The 11,680-nt window shown below is 51.7% G+C and overlaps 3 protein-coding genes across 3 annotated transcripts; 1 reads left to right on the forward strand and 2 right to left on the reverse strand.

The window, feature by feature from the left end:
- Window positions 1–1,103: 1,103 nt before the first annotated feature.
- Window positions 1,104–3,477, reverse strand: KVR01_007547 (uncharacterized protein). Its single transcript, XM_044790134.1, has 5 exons — window positions 3,460–3,477; window positions 2,935–3,391; window positions 2,573–2,862; window positions 2,273–2,503; window positions 1,104–2,212 (listed from the first exon to the last, which is right to left on the reverse strand). Exons 3-5 carry the CDS (start codon window positions 2,597–2,599, stop codon window positions 1,277–1,279), a joined length of 1,194 nt encoding a protein of 397 aa, XP_044643800.1. The 5' UTR covers window positions 2,600–2,862; window positions 2,935–3,391; window positions 3,460–3,477; the 3' UTR covers window positions 1,104–1,276.
- A 3,727-nt stretch (window positions 3,478–7,204) lies between these two features.
- KVR01_007250 (uncharacterized protein) lies at window positions 7,205–8,552 on the reverse strand (the record flags this gene model as incomplete). Its single annotated transcript, XM_044783170.1, has 2 exons — window positions 7,205–7,555; window positions 7,647–8,552. 2 exons carry the CDS (start codon window positions 8,550–8,552, stop codon window positions 7,205–7,207), a joined length of 1,257 nt encoding a protein of 418 aa, XP_044643503.1.
- Window positions 8,553–10,667: 2,115 nt separating this feature from the next.
- On the forward strand, window positions 10,668–11,651 carry KVR01_007599 (uncharacterized protein; the record flags this gene model as incomplete). Its single annotated transcript, XM_044789008.1, has 3 exons — window positions 10,668–10,979; window positions 11,044–11,347; window positions 11,431–11,651. 3 exons carry the CDS (start codon window positions 10,668–10,670, stop codon window positions 11,649–11,651), a joined length of 837 nt encoding a protein of 278 aa, XP_044643852.1.
- Between the last annotated feature and the right edge of the window lie 29 nt (window positions 11,652–11,680).

The following is an 11,680-nucleotide window of genomic DNA, read 5'->3' on the forward strand; positions in this document are numbered from 1 at the left end:
CTGGGCGTCAAATGAGTGATCGGCTGCCGGGAGGGTGAGAAAAGAAAAAGAGGAATGACACGACGAACGCGTTGGTTCTGGAGTCGAATATTTCTGCCTCCTGCCTGCTTGCCCATGCTGATTTCTCGTTCTTGGCGTTCATCCTCCGCTCCCGCTACCACGGGTGGAAAAGCTCTCTGTCAGCAATACTAATGCATAACGGTCTAGCTCCATTCGATTTAAAATTAAGCATACCGAAAAGTGAGCCGCGCCGAACTATTTTAGGCTGCAGCGGCGTTTAATCCAACGAATTCACGCCGCGAATTGTTTGCGGTCCTTTCTCGAACAGGGCCCGCCCTGCCATCGTGTTCCGCCCGTTCACTGCAGAACGTCTACGGCCAGCTACATCTAATTTAATTATTATGCTTGCCTCGAATTCTGGGCATACATTAGTGAGAGCCAAGACATCGTTTTCAGTGGCCCATCGCCCGTGATCACGCGAGATCGGTCGAGTCCAGCCACAGCAATCACCAACCCTGACTTCCCGTGTCAAAGGTGTGATAAAAGTCTCTCTCCGCTCTCTTTCTGCACGGGTCAACTCTCTGTTTTAGTTAGTTGAGATTTTGGATGAAAGTGCATAGGTAACCCGAGCTGTGACCTAGACTGGATGGCATGAGATGAGAGTGTGACCATACTCAATGAAGTGAAGCAGCGATGAGTGTAGACCAGTCTTATCTGACCCGTCCTACGTGTGACCACAGCAATTTGGTCCCCAGGAAGGTTGCCTTGGAGGGCGGCCCACTGACTGCTTGATCTTGGGCGAGGTGATACCAGGCATGAATTTCAGCAATAAGGATCACGGTTGCAATTCAACAAAATTTACCTTAAACGCAGTCCGGACGATTACTAGTGAGATGTTGACCTTCATCAGAGGTATGTACTCATCGAACTGTCTCTCGTCTAAATTTGTGCCTCTAGCAACAACCTTCTCTTTCTACTTGCGATGCCGTTGCAATATTTGCAGCGGCGGCGACGAGCACTGGTAGAATTGACATGGTCGGTGATGAAACGGGGAGAAGCATCCGCATTCACATTGTCAGCGACGAGCATGAGACAGCAGTAGGCAACAGCACCAGTTTGCATCTTTGTCTCCCTGTCTCCCAGTACCCATTTAGGTAGCGAGGTACCCAGGCATGGTTGCTTTCTAAAATATCCCGACGCGAATGGTTCTCGAGGTCCGTTTCGTGGCCATCCCAGGACCCGAATCTTTCTCTATCCACCGTCCCTGCCTGATAGGTCAGTCACTCCATACTAGCAGGCCCTTAGCATATAGCCCCGCCACGATCCCCATGCCTCTTTTCCTATCCCTCACAACCGTCGCGCTCGTTGGGTAATCCCATCCGGCATATATGTGCCTCACACCACCTTCTGGAGTCCACTCAACCGCCCATGAAGCGGCACCGGTGCCTGCACACATGGCCTGTGCCTCCTCTCCCTGCGCCTTCAGCACCTCTGGGCGGTGGCAGACCTTCCGCGACCGGGCGAACTTGTTCAGGCTCGGCAGGTGCGGGTGACCCGCGACGAGAAGAGCTCCGTCATCCTTCGACAGGGCGAGGTTGTCCGGCAGGAACGGCAGCCAGAAGCTGTCAGCTAGCTCCAGGCTCGGGTGCGTTCCCGCGCCTGCTGCCGACGAGACGTTGTACAGGTTCACGGTCCGCTTGCTCGACGACGCCACGGCCAGGGTCGTGCTGTTGTACATGACGATGCCGTTGGGGTAGGCCTGGCGGGCGACCACGGCAGCGTCGATGGTGCCATTCTCTAGAACCTGCACGTGCACCACTGTTGCGATAGGTGGCGCGGTGTATGTCTCGAGGGCCCAGAGAAGCGGGTGCTCACGGGCGGTGAAGTAGTGCTGGTTTGTGACGTAGAACTCCGACCCGGTCACTGCGGCAATGGAGTTCGGGATGCTGATCAAGGGGTGAGCAATGGTGCGGACGTGCGTGGCTGTCAGTGTGTCGAGGTCCAGCTGGAATTGCTCGACCCGGGAGCCCTGGCGGCCATGGTTCGTGACGAAGAGCGTGGAGCTGGGCTCGTGGTATTCGAATCCTATCGTGCGGAGTTCCGAGTGGAAACCATCGATCTGGATACGCTCGAGGCTGCCCTCCTTGTCGCCATAGTTCCAGGTATAAAACTCAGCATTGGGGTCAGGCTCAGCGTCCTCAACCAAGTCACCCTGCCGCTGGGTCAGTCTTATGTTGGTACCAAGGCAGGCCTGGGGTTGCTGTAGACCTACCATGACTGTGTTCCAGTTCTCCCGGCCTGTGTCGCATGCAAGAAGTGCGATGCCTCTGGTCTCGACCAGCACCGCATCCTCGCAATTTCGGATCTGGTTTGCGAACTTGACCTCGTGCGAGCTGAAGTTTGCATGCCTAGGCATCCGTTCTTGAGCGTTGAAGTAAGCCAACGACAGAACTTGGGCCCGCGCGACTAGCAACGCAGCGAGGGGGGCAAGAAGCACCACCAGCTGCGGATTGGGTTAGCTGTTGGACCCTGAGATTGGGACACGCTGCAGGGTCCAACTGTGACAACTCACGATGCTTGACCTGATGTTGACACCCATTTTGAAAGCACAATCGTGTCTGACTGAAACAGAACAAATTCTGGGCCAAGACACTTGACGACGTGCCCGTGGCTGCGAGGTTTTAAGCTGACTTTATGCTTCCTGGGGTCCGGGACAAGTCAAGGTCCGACGTTTCCGCGTCGGCACTGGATTAGACTTTAGAGGACCACCCGTGGACGGCCCGCCAAACGTCAAGAGGGAGAAGCCCCTGTAAAGTGGGGCCGCTGCCTGGGCATTCAACCTGACGTGCGGCATTCGAGCACCTAAGCAGCGTTAGCAGGGAGCTAGCCTTGCAGAAGCTGCCCAAGTGCTGCCAACTCAACCTATCTAAATACATTTCATATGCGGCTTTGCGATCCCACTGAAATGACAGAAAGGAATGCCAATAAATGTTACATCATGTGATAACCCTCAAACCATGCGTAGCTACTGTGCTTGAGTAAGTATGCCAGATATGCCAAGGTCCTCACCCAGCAGAAGATGACTCCAGGCCCATGGTTTTTTGGTGGGTTTTTTTTTTTGGGGGGGGATTTCGGGGGCAATAAGCTTGACGGGGATCCTGTGCTGAATATCTTATAGGCTGGTTTCGAAAGCAATTCTGTTTTGTGGTTAGGAATGACAACCCGATCTTGCTCAGGCCAGCTTGTGGACATCTGGAGAGTCGTGGGATGGCCGCAGTGTCAGCACAGTGCGCAAGTTCGAAAAACATAAAAAATGAAAGTTACAAGCCAAACTTACTTCCTTGAAGGTTCAACAGTATCTGCCTCCCGAGGTGACCATTTCATTCAAGTTCTGTAAAGCGATCTTAGGAAAATTGCCAATGAGCCCCGTGTGGAAGACTCACATATCTTGGGGCTTACCTTGTTTCTTGGCTCTGAAGGGGATGAATTGCAAATGTTGGTCCAGCTTAGCCCATGAGCACAAATCGTCTTTAGATCGAGAGACATGTGGCATATGCATGTCATCCTCAATTAGCAGATCTGCAACTCTGGGCACCCAGTACGGAGACCTTGCTGAGGTGAGACGGGTGTCCCAGCCAGACCGCTCAGTAATCAATAGACACTCGGCTGAGGCCGCAGAGCAGCTTTCCACTTGAGCACTCCAGAACCGATGTAACTTGAGCTCCAAGAGAACTCGGGTTGTGACACCGTACTCGTACTCGATGAGAGACGCTTTACCCACACCGCCTTCGGGCACCACTAGAGTCGATCTTTATGCAGCAGAAAAATAGCGCAAGAGATGAGGAGCGAGCTGAGCCCAGAACGTGCATGTACCTGCATTCGAATAAGCAGGCTGTACTGAGAGCACCAGTCAGAGTCCGGCTCGCGAGAGCACAAGCGTGCTCTCGTCCGAGTTGAGAACCGCCTTTTTTCTGATAAGCAGCCACACCCCAATCCCCACTTTCCCTCTCCTGCACACGCCTATTGATTTATTAGCATTTTCGAATTTGGTTCTGCGGAGACTTGATCGGAAGAGTCGGAATCCCAAATCTCCCGCCATGGAATGCGTGAGCTCTATCCCGCTTGCCACATGCTTGGCTGGGCCCCCGATTGCGACTCAAGAGCACGAGAGTGGTGTGCAAAACCCCTGGATATTCAACTCAAGCCATGTAGCTCTCTGGAATTACATGAATCAGTGGTCTTTCGGCAATGGTATAGAGTCCTCACATGGGCATCAGTTCCAATTCGAATCGCCACCCATTTCGCCGAGATCCGGGCCAACCCAGCTGGTTATTTCAGTACCAGATCTAAGTCTTGAAGCGGAGGTTGACGACTCGGTCATTGATGTCAGCCCTCTAGACACTGCTAATTGTCTGAGAGAGACCAAACTCTCCATAAATGATGAGAGTGTTGCTGAGCATCTGAGGCCACTGCCTCTAGCTTCCAGTCCAGGTGCGAGGATTCTGGTGGGCCCGCAACAAACCCAGTTCTCAGTGGTGAGATCGTTCTAGACATGAAGTCTCATTCGTGTGGCGGTTAGCTGATTCCACACACGCAGGACAATGAAGATCACATGGGCTTTTCGGAAGCTGGTTTCCATGCCGCCTCTCAAAAGAGTGACTCGGATGACAATACTGCGACGCAAAAGACTTCAGATGGTGTAGCGGAATCTGTCAAAGTGCTACCAGTGTCGAGTGAAGTGACTACCAGAGTTCACGAGCTAGGCAAAAGCAACGGGCGTGTCCATAGCAATAGTATTTCGAATCCGGTGCCACCCAAAACATGTCGATCGGACACGCCAACAGCAGGGAGTCAGGGGGAGTCGACCGGCGATGAATTCGAAATTGCTGCCGACGAGAATGATACCTGCGCCAAGCAGGGCCCCGGGGCAGAGGTCTGTGCCGGAGACACTACCGAAGACTCGATATCAGGATATGACGACCATCCACGATACCTTGAGAAATATCGACTCGAAGAAGGTCTCACACGATGGCAGCGGCTTCCAAGTAAGACCAGTAATAATGACACGAGCAACCCGAAGCATGAAGGGCGGATGAGAGTGGAGAAGAGGAGACAACCAACATTCGGGAAGCGTCATGTACGGCTGCATAGATCGCTTAGTGCCGACTCTGGGTTTACTCCCAACGGATTCTTCATGGAACGCAAACACTGCTCCGTCAGCAGACCCTTCACCGCCAACAGCTCACATGTGTCTATACATCCAGCCGCGATGCCATATGACCAGCTTCCACTTGACGGTGGACTACTTTCTGGCGATACGAGTGCTGGATCACTCTCGTCTTGTGATGAGACAGAGACAGACATATCAAACGTAAAGCATTTACACCCGCTTGATTCCCAAAGAGATCCAATCGCTAGTCTGCTCTTGCAGAGATACATGTCCTATCACACGGACGGCCAGCGACAGCTCGAAGACACGGATTGGAGAGGAAAAAGGGCCGGCTCCGCCAGCAGAAACAGTGGCGGACAGGCAAAGCCCAAGACCAGTGGCGCCAGACAGGATGGAGGCAAGAAGAGAAAGATAAATTCAGATTTGCACGGCGATGAAAGTATTAAAGATGACGACGAGGCGGACCCAAGAAAACGGAAAAGGGTCAGAGAGACAACGGAGTAAACGACCGAATATCGATGATGCTCCTGTCCGTTACGTAAGAAGTCACCATCAAAACATAGGCGCTGCTATCGGTACGATCTCAAGAGAATTCGGGACCTCAAGCAACATCTTAGAATATGTCATCGTAAGGATGTGTACAGCCCTGTGTGTAGCCAAAACTTTGGCTCAGAGGAGGCCCGAGATGCTCACGTGAGAAAGAACAACTGCGTGGAGAAGCTGGGGTTCACCGTTGAGGGACTCAGCGAGGTTCAAGCACGGAGAATTTCCGGGAAGTGTTCGACCAAAGCTCCTGTCGAGCAACACTGGCAATGGTTCCGAGTCTTCGACATCTGTTTCCCCGGGCACACTCGTCCCAAGTCTCCGTACGTCAGCCGCAACTTATCGGAGGAGCTACGGTCCTTTCGTGACTATGCCAGCACGGAGGGCGCTTCCATACAAGGTGAAAGACTGCCGGAATTTCGCGAATTCAAGGAACAGGACCTCGCCTTTTTATGCCGGGTAATGTTGAGCGAAGGCCTCGAGCTCATCGCTGATCAATGGAGCCAGGGTCTTCCCTCAGAAAGCATACCTACGCTGACGACTTTCCCCCGCAGCGAAGGTCTCCCAGCCTTCGCCAGAGAGTTCACCAACCGGACAGTCTACACCCTTCCAGGTCTCAAGACACGCCCACAAATGTCGAGCAGGAGACTCGTTGACCTCCGTGCCAGTGGGGATGCAGGATCAGCTGCTGGGGATCTCGTCTGGTGACAGAAGTCAGCATTTTGTGGGCACAACTGAGGCTGAGATTAGCATCTACGACTTTGGTGCCGAGCTCTTTGACTTTGACATGCTCCCAACTGGCGCACCGGTAGTGACAGCTCCTACAGAGGTCGATTATCCTATTGATGTATGGAATCTTCGATGTGGCCCTAATTTCGAATTAGCTACCTGGCTACCCAAATCTTGCTTAATCTTGTCAAATTTAGAGATTTGGACGGCATGCTCAACGTTGAAATGCCTCTATCATGTGCCAGGACATACATAGGGTGTAGTCGTAATTGTCAGCTTGAGAGAGGGCACAGACATGATGTAACATTATAACAAACTGATTATGGTCGATCATTTCATTGCAATATAGTGATTAACTACCTTATGAGACTGGTGCTGCGTTCAGAAGGACACCAACCCATGCCAGTGAAGACAACGTAATGGGAGTAGTGTGACTTCGAAAGGAAGCCAGGTATGGCCAACGGAGTAGCCTTTATCAATGATGTTGATATCTTGGTCGGAGAGGGCATGGGATGTCCAATTTTGCTTAAAAAGTTATCACTCCATTTCAGGAGCGACAGGTCGCAAGGTGGATCTCCTATGGACACGAAGAACCACAACTGTTTGCAAACCTGAAGTAAATCGTTGCACGAGATCCAACCCCGGGTCGACACCCTTTTCATGCCATGACCAGAGACTTACTGACTGATCGAAAGTAGTCATCCAGTTAAAGGCGAGGCTTCTTCGCTCGCAGGTACCTCTCGGTCTGCAGGTAATCTATGATCAGCGACGTGAAACTGCTATGGTATTGGCAAGGGAACAGACCTCCTCAATAGCGTCGATGCCCTGTGCCCATTTCAGGAACGGAGCTGTGCCGAACCGAGCATTCATATCCGGCTTTGTGTCCTTCAGAGATCGGTATTGCCATGTACCGGACTCTGATGATTTGATTTGCGGTGGTGGCCTTGCGAAAATTTCTATGTTGTATTTTGCCCATGCTTTGATACGTTCGCATCTCGACTTCCTCAAGTTCTGCCAGTCCTCGCTGATTACCTTGATGTTGTCGTTGGCGTCCGGGGTGTTCGATAGGAGGTAGTCGAGGACACCGATATCTTCCACGATCAGCGAGTACCCCTGAGCAGCGGTTGGGTACATGGCGTGCTAGTGTCACCTTGTGAGTCAATGTACCAGAGGTCAACATCAGAGATGTGCATCTGAGACTCACCGCAGAATCGCCAAGTAACAGGATTCGTCCATTTTTGCTATCCCAGCGAGGGAGATCCGGGAGCTCCGCCAGCTTCCATCTGTCACAAGCATCGGCTATCTCAAGCACTCTCACAATCTCGTTGCAGGAGTCTCGGAAGAATCCGCGAACATATTCTATGTCGCCCTCCTCATCCCACAGTCCTTTCTGGTCTGTCTCGCCCTTGATGGAGAACAACGCTTGGTATATGTTGAGCTTGTGATTGTATCGACTCGTCACGTGCACCACGCCGTTTTCGCCCATGTACACGTTTATATAAGAGTTATTCATAAGAGGTGCCAAAACGGGCTCGCCAATCATTTGGTCCCTGGTCAGCCGGATGCCATAGAGTGTCACGTCGCTGACTTCTGGCTTGGTCGGCCCGGTACATCCCCGGAGGGCTTGTTTGCGGATGCTAGATTTGACTCCATCGGTTGCCAGAACCAGATCAGCTTGTAGGACTGCCCCGCCCCCAAGCCAGACTTGAGCTTCTTGAGAGGTCTCTGAGACCCGGGCCACCGTGGTATTGAACAAGATAACGGCGCCGGCTTCAACGGCTTTCTCGTGCAGAAGGGACATCAGTATGTCCCGGTTTGTCCCGAGGTCTTGAGAGTCAGAGACATCGGTTGCAATAGCGCGAGTAGCGATTTTGCCAGTTCTCAGGCTTCGAAGAGCATTGGCAGTCGTGATGTCGCAGATCTGATCCAACCGTTCCGTCAAGCCCCAGTTTTGAAGAAGCCTCGTGGCTCCCGGCCGAATATTGATAGCTCCACCGGCAGGGGTTGGATCCGGGCGCTGCTCGAGGACTTGAACTTTGTGACCATTACGAGCGAAGCACAATGCCGCAGTGAGGCCACCTAGGCCAGCTCCGACAATGATGATTCTCATCGTGAATGATGCTGAATATCCGAGAAGCCTGGTGAGATTTGGCTAGTCTTGGCCCAGATTGGTCAATGCCTTGTTATAATTGAGCCGAAGAGGCCGCGCTACTCAATCACCGACTTCCTCGGGCTCGGAGTGTGTAACGTGAGTTGCTAGACTTTTTGGACGTCAGTTCAGAGTCTCGGGAGCACACATTAACCCCTGCCCACGTGCGTCATATTGGAAGCGGGGGTCTGACACGGCTTATCGGGACTGGGCCAAACAAACTCTAACGCCCACTCAACACGACGCACCACACACATGTCCGCGGTGTCTGGTGCTCTAAATGGTGTTTAGAACTTTTAATAATAAGAGTCAGCATACTACCGAGTATGAGTTCAGCGGATGATTTCGAGCGGCCCGGATGCAGTGCCTGAGTCAAGATGAATTCAACGAGACGAAGAGTCGGGTTTTTTTGGGCCGATGCTTCCAATCGGAAATGTCCACAATTCATGTCAAACATATGCTCATATACACAGCATTTTCACCGATGACCCAGAAGATACTTTCAGCCAGAGTCCGCTCACCAACTCGCCATCTCTTGGATCCAGATGTCAATTTATTCGTGCTCAAGCACTGAGCAGGCCAAGAGGGCCATCAACCGTGCTATTGAGAAGATTATGGAGTGAGATGCTGTATTTAGTCATAAGTAGGGGCGCTGTTATTGTCCTGGACACCTCTGCACGAGCTTCGAAGTCCAAAGGGATGGCATCCAAGTCCTCACTCAAGCCGGGACGGCAGCTCAGGCACCAGACGGCCAGCGGAATAATGCACATTACCACGGAATTTGTTTGCTTCATGTAGCTCTTCACCGTTTGACATCAACAAACAAGAACTGATACCTAGGTAACATACCCCATGTAGGGGATCCTGTGGCTCTCTTATTTCCAAATCTGTGGTGAAAATGAGCCTCGAGGGAAGGTGACATGATCTAAGTATGCTTTCATCATAATACCTAGGTACACAGGTATTGAATCTGTGCTGATCATGGCAGGAGATTGAAGTAATATAAAATTTTGACTTTCAAGATTGCTTGGCCTCCCGTATCTCAGCAAAAATACAATTCTGAACGGACGATAGTGTAGCATCACTACTTGATTTGCAAATCTCTTGATGAGAACATTACCTACCTAGGTAATTAGGTAATACGATCAATGCCTGAGCATGGCATTGTAGGCTTTGTTTCGGGTCCCAGATGTGCCATCTATATCCACACGATAATAAAGGGATCTCTCCGATCCTAGATGTCGTTTGGGCCCTTTGCCGAAGTTTGGGATATCCTCCACATAATTTGTACCCCTAGCATCCATTTACCGACATGCCGTGCTCTGTGTGGTTTTCATTTCCAACCCTGTGCCACACTAGTAGGTATCGAGCACAGAACCTCGTATAGAAAAAAACAAGGCCACCAAGACTTTTGCTAACGTATCATCCACCACTGACATCAGGCCAACAATCATTGTTTAAGAAAAACGTAATCTGTATCACATCGTGCATTTCTACTGTACTCTGTGCGCGTGGGGCCATCGGGTACCCACCCTAGAGTAGGTAGTCACTTGGATATATATGCTCAGAATTTAGTACAAAGGACTTGCATTTTAATTGAATCGTGATACTGATTGCCGCCATTGCCGACATCAGTCAATACCGATGTTCCACAATGTGTGGGTGTTTGGTTGTGGATGGTGCTACTAGACTGTGTGACGTCAAATTCCATTCCAATGTTCCATGTAGAAAGTGACTCCTCTTCTTTCAAAAGCCCCATCACTCTTGGCCTACGGAAGAGCGTCAGCCCCTTATATATAACACGAAGCGGCTCTTGTTAGTCTCAAGCCACAAGTGTGCTAACAGCAGCGCTATGAATCAACACGGCCCATCATGTCGGTGCATTGAATACACTAGGGCTAATCCGGAGTCGTTGATCTCATGAGCGACATCCCGTTTCCGTCTCCCGCCTACGTGGTAATGATATCGATTACGCTTCCACGTTGATCACTATCACCCCTCCAACTTTCAGGCAACAGAGACTGTTGGGCTCCCGAATTTTGAGCTGCAAGTACGGAAGAGGACAACTCGTGAGCAATGGCACCCGAGCAGCGCAAGGAGAACTGGATTCATCGCGCGGCGAGCAACCCGCATGTGAAGGGTGGGAATATCAGCGTCCTGGGGAGTCATCTCGTGGCAGCCTCCAGCGAGTTCTTGGGGACGTTTTTCTTTCTCTGGCTTGGATATGGCGGCCAATTGATGGCCCTTACGCAAGCCGCCGCCCCTGCTGGACAGAGCGGAGGCGCCAGCAGCCAGACGGTTGTTTTCATCTCCCTCATTTATAGCTTCTCGCTACTTGTGAATGCATGGGCGTTCTACCGGATCAGCGGCGGCCTGTTCAACCCAGCTGTGAGTTTTTTGCACCAAGGCTGAGCATGCGAGAAGAAGGTACTGACAGTTTCCACGCTCTCAGGTCTCCATGGGTCTCAGTTTTGCTGGGCAGCTCCCCTGGGTCCGAACCGCATTTCTCATCCCTGCACAGCTGTTGGCATCCATGTGTGCTGGTGGCCTAGCAGCAGCAATGTTCAGTGGCGACATCTCTCAAGTTAACACGCTATTATCGGCGGAGACGTCCACAGCAAAGGGCTTGTTTATCGAAATGTTCATGACCGCGGAATTGGTCTTTGTCATCTTGATGCTCGCCGCAGAAAAGTCAAAGGATACGTTTCTGGCCCCAATCGGCATCGGACTAGCTCTCTTCATTTGTGAACTTGCAGGTGAGCTCAACATTTTCCCATGTTTCGTCCATCCCAGGGTCGAACAAACCTCTTCATAGAGCTGCCACTGATTTCCGTGACAGGAGTATTCTATACGGGAGGTTCCTTGAACCCTGCTCGAAGCTTTGGTTGTGCTGTAGCCGGTAGGAGCTTTCCTGGGTATCATTGGATATACTGGTTGGGACCAGTTCTGGGGGCGGCCTTGGCGGCTCTGTATTATCGCTTCGTCAAGTGGGCTCATTATGAGGAAGTAAATCCGGGCCAGGATAGTGCCGGTGATCATGAGAACACCGAGGCTGTCTGAGTGAGTGAAAAGGCGAATTCATCTTTCAT

This window comes from Diaporthe batatas, assembly GCF_019321695.1.
Source record: "Diaporthe batatas strain CRI 302-4 chromosome Unknown Contig00008, whole genome shotgun sequence".
NCBI lineage: Eukaryota > Fungi > Ascomycota > Sordariomycetes > Diaporthales > Diaporthaceae > Diaporthe > Diaporthe batatas.